Source organism: Biomphalaria glabrata, chromosome 5 (assembly GCF_947242115.1).
Source record: "Biomphalaria glabrata chromosome 5, xgBioGlab47.1, whole genome shotgun sequence".
In the NCBI taxonomy this organism is placed as follows: domain Eukaryota; kingdom Metazoa; phylum Mollusca; class Gastropoda; family Planorbidae; genus Biomphalaria; species Biomphalaria glabrata.
In genome coordinates this window covers 50,754,410-50,780,579 of record NC_074715.1, presented here as the reverse complement: position 1 = coordinate 50,780,579, position 26,170 = coordinate 50,754,410, and the positions used below count along the sequence as shown (strand labels likewise).

General features: G+C 38.0%; 2 protein-coding genes across 2 annotated transcripts in view; both read right to left on the bottom strand.

Moving 5' to 3' along the window:
• Positions 1-26,170, bottom strand: part of LOC106067993 (2-iminobutanoate/2-iminopropanoate deaminase-like) — a 434,175-nt gene that overhangs the window by 142,993 nt on the left and 265,012 nt on the right. The window lies entirely within an intron of this gene.
• Positions 1-26,170, bottom strand: part of LOC106051188 (G-protein coupled receptor 54-like) — a 145,729-nt gene that overhangs the window by 32,638 nt on the left and 86,921 nt on the right. The window contains exon 3 of the mRNA XM_056030631.1: positions 24,765-24,886. Within this exon, the coding sequence (XP_055886606.1) occupies positions 24,765-24,886 (122 nt within the window). The remainder of the gene's footprint in view (positions 1-24,764; positions 24,887-26,170) is intronic.

The following is a 26,170-nucleotide window of genomic DNA, read 5'->3' as shown; positions in this document are numbered from 1 at the left end:
TAAAACACTGAACCATAATCTTCAAATACAAAAACATAATCTAATAAAATACTCTGAATGACACAAAAATAAAGGTACATTCCTTATTCTATATGCTAGGACAAATTTGTACAAAAGCTCGTTCTTCCCAAGTGCTATTAGAGCATGGAATGGGTTGCCTGAGCTAGCCAGGAAAACTAGTGACTTGGCAGAATTTAAGTCATTGGTTAACATGCATGACTAGATGCATGACGAGTAGGACGTAAACATCATCTTTTTTGAAGTAACGTCTGTATTTTATAAGATAAGAAGAAGACAAGAATGAAGAAATTAAATGTTAAGACACAATGGAAGCGCATGGAACAAATCAATTTGCTGACGTTATGTTGCTGACGATTTCATGCAGCAACTTCTTCCATTTGTCAATCAGGCAGCCAAAAATGAATGATCGCATTCCACTAGGATACACTCGGTGATGTGAAGAAAGACTTAGGAATTATGACATAAATTTGAGACAATTTGCTGGGGAAATCCAGTCTTCAAAATTTAATGTGTCATACTCAGATAATTTTTGCATCTTTATACATTTGATAGCAGCTTTTTTTCAGTAATGATACTTTAAATTAATTAAATTAATCATTGTTCTCTCTTATTAGAGGCCAATACGAGGAAAGCGCAAACAGGGACGTCCTCGTACTACCTGGCGCCACACCTTCATGGAGGACCTCAGAGCAATGCACACCAGGTGGGAGGAGGCTTCAGACATTGCCAGTGACAGATCTTTGTGGAGACAGCTTGCCACCCAATGCACCGAACGGCGCGGGAGGACCTAAGTCTAAGTCTAAGTCTCTCTTAAGAATAGTTAAAACCAAGTTATGACGATCTGTTGTCCAAACAATTGTATCTTCATGTATCGCATTAGTTTAGTTTGGATATAACATCAAATACCAAATTTATGTATTTTTCTAGATAACAAAAAAAAATAATAATAATTATGGCCCGCCAAAATTTTATCTTTGAATTTTCGGCCCGCTTCTAAAAAAAAGGTTTGCCCACCACACAACTAAGGGATGGGTGAAATGTATATTAGATTATTAGTCTATCTTAAGATTGGGTTAAGCTTAGATAAAGTTAATTGTTGGCAAGCCTTCATCGTTCCGTCTTTGATTAGCTAAACATGTTAGAATAATATATATATATAGAAAAATGCTATGCACGAGATACCTTCCGAACTGCCGTGAAGAGTAGATGCTTTAAATTTTAGTTTTTAATTTATACCTCTACGATTAAACCTGGTTTTATACATAGGGTCATTTGATAATCATTGATTAATAAAAAAAGAGGTTTTTTTATAGTTACTGTTCGACCTGCACAATATCTCATTGTTTTTTTTTAATCTATATATAAATATAATATTAAAAGTTATTTTGGTTTGAACGAGAAATGTACTATATTAAAAAATATAAACAAGACCGCTCAACAAATGCAGAGATTAGAGACAAGATTAGTACAGCGATTGGACCCAACGATGACCTGCTAAAAAAGCAGCTAACTAGTGTCAAAAAAATGCAAACTAAAACTCTATGGCCATATTACTAGGTCCTCAGGGGTCGCAAAGACCTTCCGGGAACAGTACCAGGAAAAAAAAGAAGAAGAAGAGGCAGACAGCGAAAGGGATTAGAAGACAACATAAAGAATGGGCGGGATGTCATTGAAAGAAATTCTATTCAAAGCAAAAGACAGGCAGGAATGAGGAAAGAGGGTCAAATGTACTCCAGTGAAATTCGAGTGACTTTAGACAATTCTTAGTGTTAAAAGCTTTTTTTTCCCATATCAGTTACCTTGAAAATATATTACGTACACCTAGTGAAAGAGAGAAGTGTAGTCAAGGGTTCCGCATGGATAGCTTGATTTGACTGTGATGTTTCTATCTACAACCAAACAACAGTTTAACAGCACCCCCCTGACCCAATAAATTTGGGGGAATCAGTGATATAACTAATACTGAGTCCCCATTTTAAAAAAGTGTCCGGTTTATTTGTTATGTTGAATGAGTCAGACTGAATCAGACTAACCAGAGCTACTCGTGGACTATGGAATGGGATAAAGATCCAAGACATCTGTGTGTAGTCGCTCGAAACATCTCTCTTTTGTTGTTCCTGTCTGTTCTGGAACATTGTTGTTTTTAATTGTAACAAAAAAGAAAACATTACGTTTTTGAAAAGACACTACCTCCTTAACCCAACTTATTGAGCGATTGTTTTAAAAATTAATGAATGTGAGATTAAAAACATTTTTTTTATCTCGCTCCCCCTTCCCCCTCTCCCAGAGAAAGATTCCTGGTTAGGTTAATGTATAGATCTAGTAACACCTTTTAATATTCCAGTGATAAGCATTTAGATCTAGACTTAGAAGACAATTCGCAAACTTTTCATGAACATGAATTTATTAATAAACTCTCGAATCAAAAAAGCTTTACATTCGTAAATTCCTGAATCCGTTAGTCTTCTCAAGAAAGCGATAGCTCTTTAAAAAACGATTTAGGATCTAGACCTAGACCTAGTCTCTAGCCAAATCTACGTTTATTTATTAATTTATTTTTTTCACTTTGAAAACTAACACCGCTCAAACTAGAGTTGTTCCCCCTTGTGGCCAACGCGCCAGTAATTCTTTCCTCAGCGATATACATCAGCTGTTAAATTTCTAGGAAGATCGTTAGAGCTGTTTTAGAGATCAGCTGTCTGCCCACCAACCCAGGTTCCTCCATGAAAGAGGTATTGTAAAAAGAGTCCTTGTAATCACAGCCAATTTCTAGTAAGGATCAATAAAGCAGTCTTAAAGGATTACACCTGATAGCATTGGAACCATCTCCTATCTAGCCGCAGAAGCTGGATAACTTCCAATAGAATGAGCTCCCTTTCTACGGTAACGTCTATTTGGTTTAAAAAACTCTAACTCATGGCCATACAAAAAAAAAAGGAACGGAACAAAACGTTTCCTTGTCTGGCAAGCTTCCTCTGCAGACGATAATCAAGTGGCAATAAATATTAGATTTTAGATTCGATCATTTTCATGCAAGATCAAGATCCTTTAAATAGAAATGGCTGATTCAGAACTACTCTATGACCTTAAACAGATATTGCTGATTTAAAACAATAAACAAGCAAAATACAGAAACAAATTAAAAAAATAGTAACAAAGCTTAGATAGTAGATAGTACTCTATTGATTCTACATAATAATCTATTGAAACTAGGTAGTACTCTATTGATACTGTATTGATGCTAGATAAAACTCTATTGATAGTGCATAATAATGTATTGAAACTGGATAGTATTCTATTGATTCTACATAATAATCTATTGATACTAGATAGTACTCTATTGATACTACATAATAACATATCGATAGAAGATAGTACTCTATTGATTCTGCATACTAATCAATTGATGCTAGATAGAACTCTATAGTGCATAATAATGTATTGAAATTTGATTGTACTCTGTTGATTCTACATAATAATATATTGATACTAGATAGTACACTATTGATACTACATACTAATGTATTGTACTAGATAGTATGTATTGAGACTAGATCGAGCTCTGGTTTTACTATAGTAATGCACGCTAGTCACGTTGGATGATCGAACAACTAAAGTATCTTCTTCATATGTCTAAATGTTTTTGCACACTGTGGCGACATGCCATTTGTGCTTTCAAATTGAGTTCTAAAATCGCTTTGATGAATGTATTTTGGATGTTCATTCGTTATTCTTCGCTAAAGAGAAACAAAATTCATCGTAGTCCCTTTAACAGTTTCCACTGAGGAATTTGCTGGTGATGTGGCAGGTCTGCAGCAGTACCGCCCTCTGACAGGCAACGAAGATGTTCCTAGGAATGTAAAGGGCCTTGAAGGTGTCTGTGAGGTCAGTTGTTATTATCCCCTCGGTTGATAAAAACAATGGGGTATATTGTTATTTTGGACAATTTCCATAGACGCTTAATCTCCAAGCCTAGGTTCCCATATTTTCTTTGTTTTCTATCTCAGTTTTTCTTAAATTATGAGACAGTGGTACGGCGATATCGATAATGGTAGCGGTTTTTGCTTTTTTATCGATGAACAGCAGATTTATTATTATTATTATTATTATTATTCTCTAGCAAGTTGAAGTCAGTTGAGTCCAAAACAAAAACAAAACTTAATGAGAAAAAATCAATTCATTTTTTGTGTTCATTCTCCAGGAGCCGTCTGCCGGAAAAGAAAATGAGTTGATTGACAAGAGTCGGAGGAAAAAAAACAACAACCCAGTAATAAATCAAACTTGAATGCAGAAGAGTTGACAGTGTTTGTGTGTTGAAAGTCAAATGATGGAATTAAAATGTTGACGAGTCGAGGAAAAGATTCATTGCGGCCAGAATGAAGAGATTGTAACATTATCAAACTGAGTGAATTGCGAAAGGTTGTAGTGTCATCATCTTCATTCATCGTCACTTATTCCTTGTCCGTTGTACCGCTGGGGCACCACACATGATCTGTCGATCGTCTCTTTCCATTTCTTTCTTCTTTTTTTTTTCTTAATTAGACTCTCTTTCAAACCGTCCTTTCCTTTCCTCTTCTTCTGGTTCTGTGCCATGCAGGAAGGTCTTTGCGATATCTGAAGACCTCGTGATATGACCATTTACATTTATGTAGCCAGTGATGCCCAATGTACGGCCCGCGGGCCAGATCCGGCCTGCAACGTGGTTCCATCCGGCCGGCCCAAACGTCGTATAAAATGAAGTAGTTGAAAAATGTATCTTTATCTAAGTTAGGGCTCTAATTTGTTCTCTAATGGATTGGTACTGTGACCTTTAACAATATTTCGTTTAAGAGATGGGACTCTGAATGTAGAATCTACAAGGAAAAGTGAACGGATCTTGACTTGTTTGCGGAACATTATCAAAAGCCATGTAGTTTGCTCCATTAAAAAAAAGTGTGGCTGTTTTAAAAAAAAAGAACAACTTATAAACGGCATTCTTGATTTGAGCCGAGAATAAAAGATTGTTACGGGTACTACTAGATCCACAGGTTTCTTCTTTTTAGTAGTCGAAGGTTAATTACTTTTCATTTCTGTATCATTTTGTTGATGTGGCCCGCAACACGAGTGTTGGAAATTAAAATGGCCCGCAGGATGAGTAAGGTTGGGCATCACTGACGTATGTGTTTTTTTTTTTATAAATGTTGTCCGCAGGTCGACGAGGGGCGTAATCATTTTAATGAACTTGTTAATAACTTTTTTTCTTTGTATTGCTTGCCAAATATAAGTAGATTAAATTGGTGTCAGTTATATCTATAAACAACAACAACAACCACAAATATTATATTCATTTTAAATTATTTTTTTTTACATGTGTTCTGAACTGTTAATGTTGACGTCATGTTCCATTTCCGTTTTAAATTTATCTCCCTTTATTTAGAAAACAAATTATTTGAAGAGGAAGACTTCCGATTATCATTTTTTAAAACTCTATCAGCCGCCCCCAGCGAGAGAAAGAGAGAGAGAGGGAGAGAGAGGGAGAGAGAGAGAGAGAGAGAGAGAGAAAGGTAGGTACAGAGAAGGAGAGAGAGAGAGAGAGATAAAAGTAGGTACAGAGAAGGAGAGAGAGAGAGAGGGAGTGGGAGAGATAAAGGTAGGTACAGAGAAGGAGAGAGAAAGAGAGAGAGGGGGAGTGGGAAAGATGAAGGTAGGTACAGAGAAGGAGAGAGAAAGAGAGAGAGATGGAGTGGGAGAGATAAAGGTAGGTACAGAGAAGGAGAGAGAAAGAGAGAGAGGGGGAGTGGGAGAGATGAAGGTAGGTACAGAGAAGGAGAGAGAAAGAGAGAGAGATGGAGTGGGAGAGATAAAGGTAGGTACAGAGAAGGAGAGAGAAAGAGAGAGAGAGGGAGTGGGAGAGATAAAGGTAGATACAGAGAAGGAGAGAGAAAGAGAAAGAGGGAGGAAGAGTGAAAGACAGAGAAAGGGAGGTACAGAGAGAGGATAAAAAAAAAGAGGGGGAGAGAGAAATATATATATATATATATATAGAGAGAGAGACAGAGAGAGTGGGAGAGAAAGAGAGATGGATAGAGGTAGAAAAGGAGAGGGGGAGAGAGAAAGAGAAAGGAAGAGAGGAAATACTTCCACCATTCCTCACACAGATGCTAGATCTGACCCGCAGGTTGCCAGTTAGTCGGGGAGTGGTCTAACACCTCGGGTTTACATCTCTAGTAATCTAATCAGACTGTCGAGTGACACGTCAAACCAGAAGACAACGAGTTCCCCTCATTCCAGGCTCCTACCAAACCTTCCAACCGCAGACCACACCAACCATGACTCCAGTCATAAGTCCCATTTGTCATTAAGTTTCTGTTTTTTTAAAAATCTTATGAATACTCTCCCTTCTTTTCAAATCTTAGCAGACGCAAATATGCACCGAGACGCTTTTATGTTGGTTGTAGAAATCAGATATGAAATAAAAGCTACTCCTGAAAGTACAAGCTAGCCCAATGTGAAAGAGCATGAGTCACGTGAATCATGCGAACCAAGTTTTTACACGAAAGTGTTTAATATACAAAGGGGTTAAACTAGCAGACGAGTGGATAGACAAAGAACTGTAACAATAGTTTTTTTTTTTTTAAAGGCAATACCTTCTTTATACAACATATAAAGCGATCGTTTTTCTACTGATAAATGTTAGATTAAAAACATTGGAGCGTATAGTATTGTAAAAAATCTAACCCGAACAAGCAATAGAAAAAAGAATGATTTTTAAAACCAAAGCTTATCTAAGGGAAATAACCGATAATTACTACCACTTATCTGAAAATTACAGAGTTTAGTCTCATCTCTGCTATACAAAACAAATTAATTAATTAGTTCTAACAAATTAACTTATAGGTTAATTTTTGGATTGATTCGTGTAATGTTATCGACTATGAATAATTAGGCAAAATTTTAATTTGATCCGAGAATGGGAAAAGGGAGAATAACATGTTCACACTTTTTACAAGACAGACAGACAGAGTGAGTTTTGTAGTAAAAAGGACTCGCTAAACTCTACTTGGAATGACTAAACGTGTTGACGAAAGGAGTAAACTAGTAGATAGTAGGTCAGATTTGTGCTTGAGTTAAATATCACACGCTTTTAAAGATGTAATCAGTGCTAGGTAAAACAACAAGTCGCCACTAGCTATATACGAGAGTGATACGACAGTACAGTGTCAACAAATATGGAATGTTAAATACCGTGTGAATAATTCTGTTCGGTTGGCTATATGTTAGTATTTTGTAACAAATTTGACAGTCTGTTGAGCTCTCTCTCTTCCTAAACTGTAAGGAATGCGCGCTGGACTGTCGTTCGGATTTATCCCGGGCTCAAACTCTGCCCTCTCCCATCCCCCGTCGTCCTGAGGGAGATTTGGACTAGGAAGTAAATTATCTTCAACTCTGAAGGAACATCCGAAACATGGAAATAAAACATTTTAATGAATACAATTTCAGTATAACTTTTGACAGACGGCAGCGATGTTTAATTATGCTGTGTTCATGATACCGTAGCATGATCTTATTTTGAGTGGATGAGTACCATAAACCACTTGGCTAATTATCAAGGCGGTACGAGTTCGAATCCCAGCACGAGCTGAAATGTTTTCGCTGAGCGCCTTAAGGCAGAACGGCCACCGTATCGTTCATTACAATACAACATGACAAGATACGCTATACCAAAGTATTTGAACATGTATCAATAGCACTGATGCGTGGCGGTATCGTCAGGGTTATAGATTTACTTTTGCCTTTTAACTTGGGTGAATGACCTTGATATAGAAGGAAAAAATGTTTTTCGTTCGAATGTCTTACTCCTAGACTTTATTTAAAATATTAATCTATTACACATTTTTCATACATGGCAGATAATTAACAATAAATAACAACTGTAGGTCCCCACTGTAGGATGTGTCCATTTTTTTATTTAAACTTTTGTTTTCTCTACGTTTTTCTGTAGGTAGCAGCCCCCCCCCCCCCCCCCCCCGCCCGAATCATCGTAACGCTTTATCTTCTTCTTTTATGTTTGCTGTATTTTATTATGAAGTAAGGCAGATCTAAGGTACCGACTTATGATGGGAATAGTGTTTGACATTTTATAATGGAAACACCCCAACAAATATATTTGATCACATAATTTCTAGATACGAAATCATTGAATGCTTTAAAAAAATAATTTGGTACCACCTCAAAGTTTGGCCCGAGAAATAAAAAGAAGAAAAAAAAATCAAAATATAAAAATAATTATAAATATATAATCTAAGGGAAATAGCTCCAAATGTACAATCATATCTCTCAATAATGTAGAAGTTATTTCCCTTGTTTAATGTCGATCAAGATAAATAATGACCAATAATTAATTGACTAACTGGTTTATTATTATTATTTAAAAATCGTTTCATGTTTTGTTAGGTACAATAAATAAATTGTTAAAATTTTTAACCTGATCCGAAAATGGTTTTTGTTAGAAAGAAACGTGGAAACTAATATAAAGGGACAAAACCCTACATATTTAGCCTTACTTGTGAATATTGAAGGGTTGCCTTCCCTCGTTGGTATCAAACAACAATAATTAATTACCAGCAATTAATTGACTTATTGTTTTTTGTTTATTGATTAATGTATTGTCTTCACCACTTGTGCAAATTTTCAACTTGATCCGAGAATAGGCGTGAGACAAACTTTTTACCAGACAGACAAACAAACAGACAGAGATGATTTTATTATTTGTTATAAAGTTTTCTTCCCACAACATTATTTTTAAAAAATCATGCATAATTCTTTTTCGTCATTTCGCAAGTGCAGAAACCCAAACAAGATTATTTCCCCTTGGATTTGTTTTCTAAGAAGATGAACGCACCATTCCTAGGTGATGTAATGTCTAACAGACATTCTCATGGCTTCCACCTTAACAATTGACGTCTGCTACAAACTCACACCTGGTAACCTCGCAATCCTTTTTTTTTTTTTGAATATTCTATTTCTTCCCCGCTTACTGAATATTTGTACTATACCACTAAGATGAAGTATTTGATGATGCCAAAATTTAGGGTGAAGTTAAAAAAAAAGAATGATTTTACAATCATACACATACGCAAGCATTAATATCTATCTATCTATCTATCTATCTATCTATCTATCTATCTATCTATCTATCTATCTATCTATCTATCTATCTATCTATCTATCTATCTATCTATCTATCTATCTATCTATCTATCTATCTATCTATCTATCTATCTATCTATCTGTCTGTCTGTTGTCTATCTATCTATCTATCTATCTATCTATCTATCTATCTATCTATCTATCTATCTATCTATCTGTCTGTTTGTTGTCTATCTATCTATCTATCTATCTATCTATCTATCTATCTATCTATCTATGGAACCATGAGATCATAAAAATACACAGTCAGATAAAAGCAGTAGCCAATACAAAACCCAAAAGAAAAATCTTACTCTGGAATAAATGTAACCTAACACAACTACACCAAGCTGCACTAAACTTTCAACAAACATTCTTATTAGAAAAAGACATTAACCAACCAGTCGATGACCTCTGGAATTTCATTAAAAACCATCTTAAAAGCATAATAGAAAATCATATACCAACTAAATACACATCAAACAAAATAAATAAATGCTGGTTTAATAATAGACTAAAGAAGCTTTGTAAACAGAAGGAAAACCTCTATAGAAAATTTAAAGAAACTAATGCAGAAAGAGTTTACAAAAAGTATATAAAAATTAAACACTTAACCCAAAAAGTAAGCAGACAGCTGCAGAGTGAATACATAAACAATGTAATATCTAAAGATAACAACAAAAACCTATGGTCATACATTAAGTCTAAGAAAATGGAAACAACAGGCGTAGCGCCATTAAAAGATGAACATAACATAATACATAATGATAATGAAACTAAAGCAAACATTCTAAACAAATACTTTGCATCAGCATTCTCAGCCCCAGGAGACAAAGACATATTACTGAATTTGAACCAAGTAGACAACATAGAAGATATAGTAGTACAAGAAAATGGAATTCAAAAACTATTAGCCAACACCAAACCAAATAAAGCTTCTGGACCTGATGGTATTCCAGCTAGATTACTCAAAGAACTAAGTAATGAGCTAGCCCCAGTGTTCAAAATACTCTTTCAGGCTTCACTTAACCAGGGCAGAGTACCAAAGGACTGGAAAGAAGCTAATGTCACCCCCCTATTTAAAAAAGGAGAAAAATCTGACCCAGGGAACTACAGACCAGTATCACTTACCAGCATCACATGTAAAATCCTAGAACACATAATATGTAGCAACATCATAAACCACTTAGACAAACATAATGTCCTCACACCATACCAACATGGCTTTAGGAAATATAGATCATGTGAAACACAACTAATAGGACTAATTGATGATTTTTCAAAAGGTTTAGATAATAGTGAACAAATAGATGCTATCTTACTAGATTTTTCTAAGGCTTTTGACAAAGTTCACCACCATAGTTTGCTTAAAAAATTAAAATATTTCGGCATTAATGGTCCACTGCATCAGTGGATTAAAGACTTTCTGATAGGGAGAGAACAAACTGTAATAATAAATGGCTCTAAATCAACACCGATAACAGTAAACTCAGGTGTACCTCAAGGTACAGTCTTGGGTCCACTACTATTTTTAATTTACATAAATGATTTACCAAATTGCATTAGTTCAGGAACAAAAGTCAGATTATTTGCAGACGATTGCATAATATATAGAACAATAAAAACAACACAAGACACAGATATTTTACAAAGAGAATTAGATGAATTACAGAAATGGGAATCAAATTGGAGCATGTCTTTCCACCCAGAAAAATGTCAGTTGTTAAGAGTAACAAAAAAACTAAAACAAATTAATTCCACTTATCTTATTCATGGCAAACCAGTATCACAGACTAAAAACGCAAAATACCTAGGTGTTATAATAAATGAAAAACTATCATGGAATCCACATATTGATGAAACTACAAAAAAATCAAACAAAGCATTAGGATTTATTAAAAGAAATTTCTATAAATCAAATAAGAACATAAAACTGAAATGTTACTTAACCTTGGTTAGGCCAATAATAGAATATGCATCCTCCGTTTGGGACCCCTCAACTCAAGAAAACATTAAGAAACTGGAACAGACACAAAATAGAGCAGTGAGATTCATAACAAACGAATATTCACATTTGACTAGAGTAACACCTTTAGTAAAATCACTAAATTTAGAAAGCCTTCAGGACAGAAGGCTCAAAAGTAAAGTAGCAATCATACATAAAACACTGAACCATAATCTTCAAATACAAAAACAAAATTTAATAAAATACTCTGAAAGACACAAAGATAAAGGCACATTCCTCGTCCCATATGCTAGGACAAATTTGTACAAATACTCCTTCTTCCCTAGTGCTATTAGAGCATGGAATGGGTTGCCTGAGCTAGCCAGGAAAACCAGTGACTTGGCAGAATTTAAGTCATTGGTTAATATGCATGACTAAATGCATGACGCGTAGGACGTAATCATCTTCTTTTTTGAAGTAACGTCTGTATTATATAAGATAAGATAAGATCTATCTATCTATCTATCTATCTATCTATCTATCTATCTATCTATCTATCTATCTATCTATCTATCTATCTATCTATCTATCTATATGGCTCCTTTTGTCTCGAAAGGCAATGGATGCGCCCAAGTGAGTCACTGGTTTTGGCTTAATCTTGAGACGGGGCAGAATCTGGTGTGGCTAATCAAGCCAATTCTAGAACGGCAGACTTTGCCACAATTCGTACATGTGTATGCCTCTGATTTAGGGCTAGCAGACAGGGCAGCTTTCTTTTTTTCCCTCTTGATTAAAGCCGCTTCAATTCTTTTGTTCTCAGCAAGGGTTGTCCCAGCACGCACAGTCTGTCTCCATGCACTCCGGTCTTTGGCTATGTTTTCCCACATACTTTCACTGATGCCTGAGGCTCTCATGTCTCGCTTGCAGACATCTCTATATGTTAGTCTTGGGCGGCCCTTGGGTCTGACTCCTTCCACAAGCTCAGCATATAAGATATCTTTCGGGATTCTACCATCTGGCATGCGGGTGACATGTCCGAGCCAGCGTAATTTTCTTTGTGTCAGGAGAGCATACATGCTGTTCATATTGGCCAATCTCAAAACTTCCTGATTGGAGACATGGTCCCTCCAAGAGATGCCCATTATGCGTCTCAGGCAGCGCAAGTGGAAACTATTCAATCTGTGCTCTTGGTACATGTATGTTGACCAGCTTTCACTGCCATAAAGGAGAGTGCTCACAACACAGGCGTTGTAGACTAGGATTTTGGTCGCTGTGGTCAATTTACCATTTTCCCAGACGCGCTTGGAGAGTTTTGCCAATGCTGTGGTAGCTTTTCCTATCCTTTTTGTCAGCTCGATGTCTAAGTCTAGGTTACTGACAATTGTTGAACCCAAGTAGGTAAATTCCTGCACCACTGAAAGGGTGTGGTTCCCAATTTGTATTAAAGGTATTTCTGCGACGTCTTGTGCCAGGATTTCGGTCTTGGAGAGACTTATAGTAAGGCTAAACTCTTGACAAGCAGCTGCTAAGGCGTTCACTAGCTTCTGTAGACCTCCTTGTGAGTGAGATACGAGTGCCGCGTCATCTGCAAACAGCAGCTCCCTTATCAAGATACGACGCCTTTTCGTTTTGGCTTTAAGGCGTGCCAGGTTAAAGAGCCTTCCATCGGATCTGCTATGGATGTATATTCCGTCTTCCAGGGATTTAAAAGCACTGGATAGTACGACTGAGAAGAAGATGCCAAATAGTGTAGGGGCCAGTACACATCCTTGTTTTACACCGCTCTTAATGGAGAATGGCCTGGAGGAAGAACTTTCAAACTGAATGGTGCCCTGCATATTTTCGTGAAAAGCTGACACTAGTTTTCTTAACTTATTTGGGCAGCCGATTCTCTCTAGTACAGCAAACAGACCGCTTCTGCTAACAAGGTCAAAGGCCTTGGTCAAATCAATAAAAGCTATGAAGAGGGGCTGCTTTTGTTCTCTGCTCTTCTCCTGTAGCTGCCGCAGAGAGAAAATCATATCTGTTGTAGATCTACCTGCCCTAAAGCCACACTGCGACTCTGGATAAACACGATCTGCCAGGATCTGTAATCGCTTTAGTAATACTCTAGCAAAAGCCTTTCCGACTATGCTAAGCAGTGAGATGCCTCTGTAATTGTTACAATCAGAGCGGTCGCCTTTATTTTTATAAATTGTAACAATGTTGGAGTCTTTCAATTCCTGGGGGACCATTCCTTGTTCCCAGCACAAGCTTAGCAGTTCATGGAGTGGCTTGATTAGGGCATGTTTTCCAGCCTGAATTACTTCAGCAGGAATGCCATCTCCTCCGGGTGTTTTCCTATGTGCAAGCATGTCAATGGCAATGCTCAGCTCCTTTACTGAGGGCGTTTCATCTAATTCCGTCAAAACTGGAAGTGATGGGAAGTTGGAAGCAGCATTTGGTGAGATGGCGTTTTCAATCTGGTAGAGTTCTGCATAGTGTTCTACCCATCGTTCCATTTGCAGCGCACGATCGCTGATGATTGAGCCATCTTTTGACTTGAGCGGAGCACACTTGCTGGTGTGAGGTCCAAAGGCTTTTCTCATGCCCTCATATAGTCCTCTTATGTTACCACAGTCGGCACAAGATTGAATATCTTCGCATAGCTCCTGCCAGTATTTGTTAGCACATTGTCTCGCTACTCTTTGGGCATTGTTACGTGCAGCTCTGAGCCTTTTTAAGTTGCTTGGGGTGGGATCCTTCTTGTAGATTAGCATGGCTGCTCTCTTGTTCGTAGTGGCAGTTTCCATTTCTGATAGACTAGCTTCAAACCAGTCTTCGCTTTTCTTGGTTTTGTTTCCAAAGACCAGTGATGATGTTTGGTAGATTGTATCACGCATAAACGTCCAGCTTTTTTCTACCTCAGTCACAGAGAAGTTTTTAAAAGCTTCCTCTAATTTGTTCTCAAATTCGGTGCAAAGATCAGGATTTTTTGTGTTAGTAGTATTCAGGCGTGATTTTCTTTTTCCCTGTGAAGTGTGGATCTTAGTTGGCAGCAGTCTTGTCCGGCAGGACACTAAAGTATGATCAGTATCACAATCCGCGCTTTGGTAGCTACGTGTCAGCAGTATATTTCCAATGTCCTTTTTTCGTGTCAGTATCATATCCAGCTGGTGCCAGTGCCCAGACCTAGGGTGCCTCCATGAGACACAGTGCTGTGGCTTTGTTCTGAAGTATGTGTTGGTAATGCAGAGCTTATGGTATGTGCAGAATTCAAGCAGTCTTTGTCCATTCTCATTCATCTTTCCGATTCCAAAAAGCCCAAGACAGTCTGGCCAGGTAGTGTGATCTGATCCTACTCTGGCATTGAAGTCACCTAGAAGGATCATATGTTCTTTTTGAGGAATGTTTGCAATGGCTTCTTTGAGGTCTTCATAGAACTTGTCTTTGTCCTCCTGAAGCGAGCATAGTGTGGGGGCATAGGCACTAATTAGAGTACTCCTAATGGCATGCGTCTCAAATAGCCTCTGACAACTAAGTCCAGCACCTGGCCTGCTCGTGTGGCTTAGATATTAAGCCCGGCGAAACTGCTCTTACTAACAGGTGAAGGGGTGAAGGCGGATACCTGGCGCCACAAAACCGGGAGCTTCGGGCAGATGGAGCTCGTCAGCCTAGTAAGGCAGTTCATCTAGGAGAGGGGTACTCTGATTTCAAACCCCCGCTGCCTTGCGGTACTGAGGCTTCAGGAGACAACCTCGAGGAGAAATCAGGAGTGAAGCCCCTTAGGCGTTGGGAGTATCAGCTACGAAATTCCCTCCGGCAGCTTCTGCAACTGAGTTGGTGCCAAATGTAATGCGATGCATTCCTTTGGATCACATCAGCAAGGTCGAGAGAGGGATCATGACGCATGGGCCACCCATGACCCCTTTATCCAAGGCCCAGGAATGCGCCCCGGAGAGGAAACTCTGGTGCTGCTGCAAAGCGGCTAAAACAACACGGGAGACAACAGTTACGGGTTATAAGTCCAACTTGATTGGCGTAATGTATGGACGCCACGGGTTGTCTCTGACGGTGGGAGAGGTCTTCGCGCCTCACTGATCAGCTACCGCCCGCCTCAACCTGGGCAGCCCCCAGTCAGTTAGGTGCTGATCCGCCACAGCCTGCCTGCTCTAATGGGTGCTTAGAGCTTAGTTTAAAACGACAAGTAGGCTGGAAACTTGCACCAAGCAACAAAAGAAGAAAAATTAAACTGAAAAAGAAAATCCCTGTCATGCGACTGGCCACTTGGAATGTCAGGACAATGTGTCCTGGTCTCACTGATGATCTAAGGCAGATCGACGATGCAAGGAAGACGGCAGTTATAAACAACGAGCTAAAAAGGCTACATATTGACATTGCAGCCCTGCAAGAAACCCGACTGGCCGAAAACGGCATGCTCCGCGAGACTGACTACACTTTCTTTTGGAAAGGGAAAGCACAGGATGAGACTCGAATACATGGTGTGGGCTTTGCTGTCAAGAACAGTCTTCTTCCCATGATAGTCCCTCCAGTTGGTGGCTCGGAACGGCTACTAAGCATAAGTATGATGACAGCATCTGGAAAAGTCACTCTAATTAGTGCCTATGCCCCCACACTATGTTTCAAAGGTTGTCATGGCCAGGGGTGTCAATGGGGTTAAGCTCCCATTGTCTATCTATCTATCTATCTATCTATCTATCTATCTATCTATCTATCTATCTATCTATCTATTTATCTATCTATCTGTCTGTCTGTCTGTCTGTTTGTCTGTCTGCTATCTATCTATCTATCTATCTATCTATCTATCTATCTATCTATCTATCTATCTATCTATCTATCTATCTATCTATCTATCTATCTATCTATCTATCTATCTGTCTGTCTGTCTGTCTGCTGTCTATCTATCTATCTATCTATCTATCTATCTATCTATCTATCTATCTATCTATCTATCTATCTATCTATCTATCTATCTGTCTGTCTGTCTGTCTGTCTGTCTGTGTGTCTGTCTATCTGTCTGTCTATCTATCTATCTATCTATCTATCTATCTATCTATCTATCTATCTATCTATCTATCTATCTATCTATCTATCTATCTATCTGTCTGTCTGTCTGTCTGTCTGTCTGTCTGTGTGTCTGTCTGTGTGTCTGTCTATCTGTCTGTCTATCTATCTATCTATCTATCTATCTATCTATCTATCTATCTATCTATCTATCTATCTATCTATCTATCTATCTATCTATCTATCTGTCTGTCTGTCTGTCTGTCTTTCTGCTGTCTATCTATCTATCTATCTATCTATCTATCTATCTATCTATCTATCTATCTATCTATCTATCTATCTAACTCTTACAGTGCAATAAGAATATTATAGAAAAGGTTTGAACCTACATGGACACATTCTACCTGCACCACACGTTACAGTATAATCTATGGACTGTTGGATATTATGTTATTACACGGTTAATTATTTTCAAATAATTATTTTGTTTGAGATCGAATCCGGTAAATAACTTGTACATTATTGAGAGATATTGTTATGAGGGTGGAGTTCTTCCTCGTTAGATAAGCTTTTTTTTTTCAGTGATTTAAAAAAAAATATTTTGCTTGCTCTATTATTACATCGCTATTGGAAGCATGCGGACATTTTGTTAAGAAAAATTCAGTTTGTTCATGAAATAGAATTTCCTGCTTTTATTCAGATGTTATTGTCCAGCTGATACATTCGTTAACATTGTATTGTTTGTTTGTTTAACATGTTTTGGGTGTTGCTTTAGATTTGGGGATTGGTACATACCCAGCCCAAATCTCCCGCAGGACGACGGGGCGGGGTTGGTGGCGGACAGGGTTCGTACGACAGTTCACATCGCGAACGCGAATAGGCAACAATTCAATTTTTTTCCCTTACACAGACCTACTCTTCAACACTGCAGTTAGAGGTGGTTTTGGTAGTGCGGCCTTGGTAGTGCGGCCTTGGTTGTGCGCGGGTGTCAAATCAGGGCCGCGAGTAGATGTACGATGAACTGAATTTGACAAAAGAGAATAAAGTTTTTTTTATCGAGTGGCCATCCTAAAGAGCAGGCCCTGGGGTGGTTGCCCCACTCGCCAGCCCTTAAGGTCGTATTTCATCATAAGTTACCAACCGTCATCATGACAGCCCAAATGTTCAGAGGTTGTTGCTTCTAAAAAAAAGGGCACTCGGTACTCTCTAGAAAATAAATAAACGCCCCTGTGTACGCGCACAGATACGTATACATAAACAGAACTACTTCTGCATATAAATAGATCAGCGGCTCTCAACCTTTTAAGCTAGGCGACCCCTTTTTTGCAATCCCCGACTCTGCCGCGACCCCCCCCCCCTTTTTTTTTTTCTTGCAATTGATGAATTGATAATAACAATCCACGTTTTTGATAGTCTTAGGCGACCCCTGGCGAATCATCAATCCCCAAGGGGGTCGCGACCCACAGGTTGAGAACCCCTGAAATAGATAGACGCCGTTTTCTACTTTTAATAGAATGCACTGAATGCTAATCTAACCCAAGTGGGAACACGGCTAATCGGAGCCGAGCAGTAAAGGGAAGGCAGCAAACATATTTTATAGCGTTCGATTCGGAGGGTGATCTTGTCGGACTCTGGGATGGTAACGCGAGCTGATCTGACAGCCGTTAGGTCACGTGGTGTGAGTAGATGGGAGTTTGATAAGATGACGTGTTATACGTCAGATATGACGTGCCTTGTCCGAGTTTTGTTACACCGTGACGTCATGACACATCTTAATGTCACAATGTTAGTATATTGAACAATTTTTTTTTTATAGGAATTTGCTAAGAAATTGATAAGTTGATACAACGCTCGGGTTAAGCAAAAATATACAAAATTTGATGGGCAAGTTTTGCGTCCAAAAAAAATATCTTTTTTTTTTTCATTTCCATTTGTCAGGTTGCAAAATTCTTCATGGTCAAAACCTGGACTTTGTCTTTAAAAAAAATGTATTTTTAAATTATATTTCTTGTGTCGTTCAATAGCAAAGGCACGTTCTAATCTCACAAACTTTTAGAGTGGGTAGAACATTTGGCTTACTGGGTTCTCTTATCATCTTGTCTTCTCTTATATAATACAGACGTTACTTCAAAAATGAAGATGATTACGTCCTACGCGTCATGTATATAGCCATGCATTTTAACCAATGACCTAAATTCTGCAAAGTCACTGGACTTCCTGGCTAGCTAGCTTATTATCTCATTATTTAACTAACGCTATCGTCTCATCTTATTAACTATCTTATTTTATTATCTCATCTTATTATTTAATTCTAATTATTAGTTCCCCTCAAGTTTTTTTAAACATCTTATCTTATCACTTTATCTTATCTTATCTTTGAATCATGACATTTACTGCAGAGTTGTAACGATGAAAAATTGTGATTGTCATTAAAACAGAACTTGTTCCCTAAGACAAGTCACGCACTAAATAAACCTTTCCGCATTAAATTTGGTTTATTTTAAGAAAAACGATAAAAACATTATTTTGAGAAGAATTTAAAATTGATCTCTTTTTCCAAATCCTTGGCATTTTTTCACTGGAATTTTTCTTTCTTCTTCAGAAATTTTTTTCTTTCGCGTCGATCACTTTCGAAGCTGGTTTACGGTGAATATTGAGAGTTGGCAGGTGACTTGTTTCACTTTCATATAAATAAAAACCCACGTCTGCTCACAACTTGGCATATAAGTGATGCCAAATCTGAAAACTTTTCCGATCAGCTAATTTGCTAGTATTTTGAAATGTGCCAGAAAAATATTTTAAAAATCCTAACAAGCCACTTTCAGTGAGCTGTAGCTTACAGTCTGAATCACTCTGGATGTCAGCTCATCTGAATCTTTCTGGATGTAAGATTATCTGAATCACTATATATCAGCTCATCTGAATCACTAGATATCAGCTTATCTGAATCACTCTGGATGTCAGATCATCTCGATCAATCAAGATAATAATCTCGTCTGAATAACTCTGGATTTCACGTCATTTGAATCACTCTGGATGTCAGCTCATCTGAGTCACTCTGGATGTCAACTCATCTGAATCACTAGATATAATCTCCTCTGAATAACTCTGGATTTCACGTCATTTGAATCACTCTGGATGCCAGCTCATTTGATACACTCTGGATGTCAGCTCATCTGAATCACTGTATGTCAGCTCATCTGAATCACTAGATAAAATCTCATCTGAATAACTCTGGATTTCACGTCATTTGAATCACTCTGGATCTCAGCTCATATGATTCACTCTGAATGTCAGCTCATCCGAACCATCCTCGATGTCATTATATAAGTGATAAGAGCTTTTGTAACGAACTTTGCTTCATTTACTTCTAAAATGTTATTTATAATATAAGAGAGAAAAACGAAAAACAAAATCTCCTCCTGAATGATACAATCTTCTCTTATTTAACTACCTTCGATACTTTAGTCAGAAGATTATTTTTTTTTAACAATATTTTGTATCAGAACTTTGTATTTGAACTTATATATCTTAGGTAAAGAAATCAATCTTCACTTTTTAAAACACTGTTCCAAGTAGATGACATTGCCAAGTTATTATAATATGCCAAGAAAAATTTAAATATTTTTTTATGGTTTTATAACAAGCTACGGGCGTTTTGGCTGAGTGGTAAAATACTTGGCCTCCAAATGAAAGGGTCTCTAATTGAAATCCAAGCGAAGACTGGTATTTTGAACTTCGGGATCTCTAGGGCGCCTTTGAGTTTAATTCTAATTGGTAACTAACATAAGTTTGGAAAGTAAATGCGGTTGATCGTTGTGCTTGCCACATGATACCCTCGTTAATTGTCAGCCATAAATACACACGAGCTTTAACATCAACTGCCCCATACTTCGCAAAGTCTAATTTGAAGATTGTGACCTTATATATGCCTGTTAACTCTGAAATGTGGAGCAGATTTTATCCTAATGACTTAGTGTACTAAAACAAGTCAAGACTTTATGAATACATTGGCCAATCAGACAACTTAGGCCTTGATGGTTTATAGGCCACAAAACTAATCGTTGAGAAAGCATTCGTCCCGCTGTCTGCCAGGGTGACACCACCGATCTTCAGCAAAGAGAGACGACTCTTGACAGCCCGGAAATAGTTTTCTTAGATTTGTTTTCTTCCTGGTTTATGCTAAGCTCTGATCACAAAGGCGAGTAAGATTCTCATTAGAAGACACGGCCAATGGTGGGGAGGGGACGGGAAAGGTGTACACTGGATAATCTCTACTGACACAGCCGTGCAGACACAGGTCAAGGACGTCAGGACGTCAGAAGAACAAGAAGGAAATTAAGGCTGTAGGGTCAGAGTATAATGCCTTGGACAGATTCGCTGGTGAGCGTGTAGATTGATTCAAGCAGACTTCAAGATATCCAGCGAATGTCAATTTCAACTTCAGGTTATTGACAAAATGCTGTACTTTGATCCAACAGAGTGATTTGTACAAATTATTTCATTTTTAGTGGTCCTGCTACGTATAAACCAATATCAAAATCAACATGGTTCTGCCTCAGAAGAGTCGCTTGTAGAGACTTATAGAAATCTTATATTTTAGATTACAGACGTTAGTTTTAAAAGAAGATAATTACGTCCTACGCATTTCATGTGTCAATTCATGCATGTTAAACAGTGGCTTAAACTCTGCTAAGTCACTGGTTTTTCTAGCTTATTCAGATAACCCATTCCATTCTCTCATGGTACTAGAGAAGCAGGAGAACTTTGTACGAATTAGTCTTACCATATGGATTAAGAAATGTGCCTCTATTTTTTTGTAATTCTGAAAATTTTATTAGGTTTCATTTTTCCATTTGTAAATTATGGTTCAATGTTTTTATGTATTATTGCTACTTGACTTTTTTTTATTTTTTTGTAGTGAAGTGTTTACAAGCTGGACATGAGGAACACGGCAATCAATGAAATATGTGGGAAGAACCGCCTAAGATAGGACATAGTGGACACAAAAAACCTTTAAAATATAATTTAAAAAAAAAGAAAGAAAGAGAGAGAAAAAAAAGAGAGGAAGAGAGTTGAGAAAAAAAGAAGAGAATTATAAAAAGAGGAAGGATAGAAAGAGAGAATGAGCCAGAAAAAAAAGAGAACAAAGAAAAGAGAGAGACAAATCAGAAAGAATCAGAGAAAAGGAAAGAGAAGAGAGACAGACAGAAAGAGAAAGCGAAAAAAAAAGGAAAAAGAAAGCTAGTAAAAAAAAAAGGTATAGGAGACTAATACCAATAGTAAAAGTTTTTTTTCAATATAAAAAAAAGAACAAAACTAGTTCCATATACAGGATGGCAACTACTGAATAGAAATTTATACTATTTAATAAGAACATATAGAAAACCAACAAAATCTGATCTCTAAAGAGAAGTCAACAAAAGGGAAAAAAAAGAGTGAATACCCCAACCCAGTGACGTCATTCAACCGGAAGTCCTGAGTCTCGAGGTGAGTGATGGCGAGACTATGTAAATACTAGGAGGTCTAAGGTCACTCGGAGATGAGCGTGTGTATGGTCCTTTCACTACTGGACAGGTCCCAATACAAAGAACATTGAAGATACTCGACCAAAAAAAAAAAGTAAAGGGCTAAAGTGTAGAGGTCAGACAAAGCCAGCTAGCAGACGAGATTACCCAGCATGCACCTTGTCTGGTCCAGTGGTGATATATACATTTCCGTGACCTGTGTCTTGGGCAACAAACATAAGTAATTAAAAAAAATACTACTTAAAAAAAAACAAAGCTTATATTAAGTTGTATTAATTAGTTTGGGTCGGCCATGTCATTAAATTTGTAACAGATCTGTGCAATAACAAATATTGTTTTTGTTTAACGCAAATTCATGCTTTTAGTTTTCTCAATGAGCTATGATCTTTTGACTTGTCTGGACCAGTTAGGAAAGGGGGGGGGGGAGGATAGACAAAGGAAAAAAATAGGAAAAAAAAAAGGGGGGGGGGGGTATCTGGGTAAAGGTTAACGTGATAGTTTTTAAAATGTTTTTTATAATAAACAAAAACAAAATGTGTGCGACTAGAGTTTGAACTTCAAGGATCCTCAAGCCTGTACACTAACCACTGAGCCAGCGAAGTGCTTATGAATACAGGTTTGTTCTATTTCAAACTGTTATGCCACGACCTTTTTCACTACAAAAATTATAAAGGGGACGACCACATCGGTCAGACACGTGACGCCACCTATAATTAGTAATTGACTACCTATGTATCTATGTATCTATCCATGTATGTATGTATGTATGTATGTATGTATGTATGTATGTATATATGTATGTATGTATGTATGTATGTATCTCTCTCTCTCTCTCTCTCTCTCTCTGTATATATATATATCTATCTATCTATCTGTCTGTCTGTCTGTCTGTCTGTCTGTCTGTCTGTCTGTCTGTCTGTCTGTCTGTCTATCTATCTATCTATCTATCTATCTATCTATCTATCTATCTATCTATCTATCTATCAGCCTCCTTCCATTAACTTTTCACGTACAACTAAAAATGTTATTTGCTGTGACTCCAATGACTTCACGAGTTGGACTTCACTGTAAGTCTATCATGCAGGTTATTAACCCATAAATAGACTGTCAAGAAATAGATCGATCTAGATGCATACACCCCCGCCATGCCATTTCTTGGTTTCGCAAAAGCTCTGTTACATACTCCCATGAAAACCAATATCCCAGGAGATACTGTTGCAACATAATAAGACATTCGTAGTTACATACATCCTTTCGACATACGCAAAGGCGTAGCTAGTGTGGGGAATGGGGAGGGGGAAATTTAAAAAATCACCCCGGAACTGCACTTGAAGGGGGAAGGGCCCAAAATGAGTGTTTTTTTTTTACATTAAATATTACGCAAAATGCAGTTGCCTCCAAAGTGGTCAAGCCCACCGGGCCCCCAAATGATGGCCGATTCCCAGCTACGTCACTGAAAGTACGACAATCGACTACAACAAGATATCTTTGTTTGAAACAACGCTCATGACTGATAAATCTAGTAAAAAAAAAAAAAGATAAAATATAAAGATAAAAAAGAGGGGAACAAATTTACATGACACCGTCGAGATAAATTTAGAAACAGTACGATGCTTGTACCATAAGAAGACACCGATCACTAAGACAAATAGAAACATGAACTCCATTGTTCCCCGGCAATCAAATCATTAAATACAATATAACTATCTGATATAAACATTTCACAGGTAACTTTTAAGTGAATCTGGTTTTTAATGTATATTTTATATTCTCTAGTTATAATGTTTTGTTTGATTTCATTGTCAAGTCAAATTTCCTTATGGATAGGACAGCCATTGGACCTCTAACTACTGTTAAAAACACGGAATCTAAAAATCTATGGCCATATTACAAAGTCTTCGGGCTCTCAAAGACCTTCCTTCAGGAAACAGTACCAGGAAAAAGAAGACAAGGCAGACAAAGCGATGGGAAGACAACATAAATGAATGGACGGGCCTGACATTAAAATAGAGAAAGACTGTCGCCAAACCTTGAATGGTGCCCCAACGGTCCAAAGACTAAGGCAGCGGTTCTCAACCTTTTAAGCTCGGCGACCCCGTCTTCCACCCCCCCCACTCTTTCGCGACCCTGCCCCCCCACTCCCCCTCAGACACACACAGTAATAGAAGAATAGACTAAACAATCTATTTTTTCGATGGTCTTTGGTGACCCCTGGCAAATCGACAATCGACCCCCAAAAGGGGGTCGCGACTCACAGGTTGAGAACCCCTGGACTAAGGGATAGGTGAAGGTGAAGATGATTTTTTTGTGTAAAATTTAATGAATGAACTACATTGCTGATAAAGTCTAATAAAGAAGGGGAGATTATCAAGAAATACAATTTTTAAACGAATGCCTTGCAATGAACAGTGCTAAAGTAGGGGAGTGTGACGTGACTAAAGGATCCAGGCAAGACCCGTAACTCCAATGCCAATCAATATTTAACGAGACAATTTTAATAGCCAAATGCGGTAAAGCGCTTCGCTTGCAAATCGGGAATCCCGGGTTCGAATCCAGCTGAAGACTGGGATTTTTAATTTCGGAATCTTTGGGAGCCTTCTGAGTCCACCCAGCTCTAATGGGTACCTGACATTAGTAGGGGAAAGGTAAAGGTGTGCTGGCCACATGACACCCTAGTTAACCGTGGGCCACAGAAACAGCTGACCTTTACATCATCTGCCCTATCTGCCACAAGTCTGAAAGAGAAACTACTTTACTATGCGCCTTTTTAATCTCCAGAACCTTGCAAGATCACTTGTATTCCACACCAGTACTATTGATTGTATTTGCCATGTAGTTATAAATCCATACTTGAATATGGAAAAAAATAAATAATACACTAATAGTAGGAATTCAGAAAATTCTAGTAAACTATTTTAACAATTCCTAGCATGGAAATAACTTTTTCTGTAAGACGTAACCTACAGTATTTGGATATATCAACTTGAGGAAGGGAGCTAATTCATGAAATTAACTATGCCCGGAAAGGGACACAAACACGAGGTAATGTTGGGTTTAGTTAAGACTCTATTTGTACAGTACAGGTGTTTTAGACTCACCTCTCCAGCGAGATGCTGGTCAGCGTGAGCACCGAACAAACCATGCTCACGTTCTGGACGTAGTGGACGATCTTGCACAGGTGCTCTCCGTACATCCAGGTGTTGGAGAGAAACGTGGCAGCCTGAAACAGAGAAGGGAGGATAAGTATAGAGTAAACAGAGAAGGGAGGATAAGTATAGAGTAAACAGAGAAGGGAGGATAAGTATAAACAGTGTAGGGAGGATAAGTATAGAGTAAACAGTGTAGGGAGGATAAGTAGAGTGTCTGTTTCTCTTTTCGTTCTCTCATTTTTTTCAATTTCGTTCTTCTTTCTTTAACCCACTGTCAGGGACGTAGCTAGGAATTTTCCATCATTAGGGGGCCCGAAGACTTGACCTCTTTGGGGGCCCCTGCATTTTGCATAATATTTAATATAACCCCCCCCCACTCTTTTGGGAGCCCCCACCTCAAGTGGGGGCCCTGGTGAATTTTCCAACTCTCCCCCTCCTCCCCACCCTAGCTACGCCACTGGCCTCTTTCTTCCTGTCTGTCTTGATGTCCAATGTATCTATTTCTTTCTTTTATTGTCTCATTCTTTCGATTTCTTTTTCTTTCTTTCTTCATAAGTACGTTCGTTAACTTTCTCTCTCGCTATCTTTCTATCTCTTTGTTTCCTTTGTGTGACGTGTACAAGTCAAATATTAAGAACGGTTGTCCGCTGTTAGGTTTAATTATCTTAGCCCTTCGGTTTGGTTCCTAAGACTGGTGGGCTCTGACGTATTGACAAGGCTCTGGCAAACAGGCGTCTTAACTGGACACATACATGTCACTGATAATTCAAGCGGTCATTGCTATCTTTCAAGAGAGGAACTTAACTGGATACTGGATACGTGGAAATAGACAACGCAAATTTACACAATGTACGTGGAAATAGACGACCTAAGTGGACACAGTACACGTAGAACAAGCTAACTTAACGTGACACAGTACACATATAAATAGACAATTTAACTTGACACGGCTTTGCGATTCATCAAAGCTTAACGTGACAAATCTTAACAATTCATCAAAGCTTAACGTGACAAATCTTAACAATTCATCAAAGCTTAACGTGACAAATCTTAACAATTCATCAAAGAATTAACTTAGATACTGAATATTTGGATATGCAAAGTAGAAAACAATACAAAATCAAATGATTTTTCTGTATTGCAGTAAGTAGATAATCAAAGAGGAGTTGATTTCAAGCCCATATTTTTTAGGTATCATTCCGTAATTCCTGCAACATCATGCCTTAATCTCTGCAACATCATGCTTTAATCCCTGCAATATTATGTGTTAATAATCCCTGCAACATCATGTCTCTCTCGAAGAAACATCACAAAGCAGGACGTTTTTGTTGCGATGCCAAAAAGCGGCGCCAAAA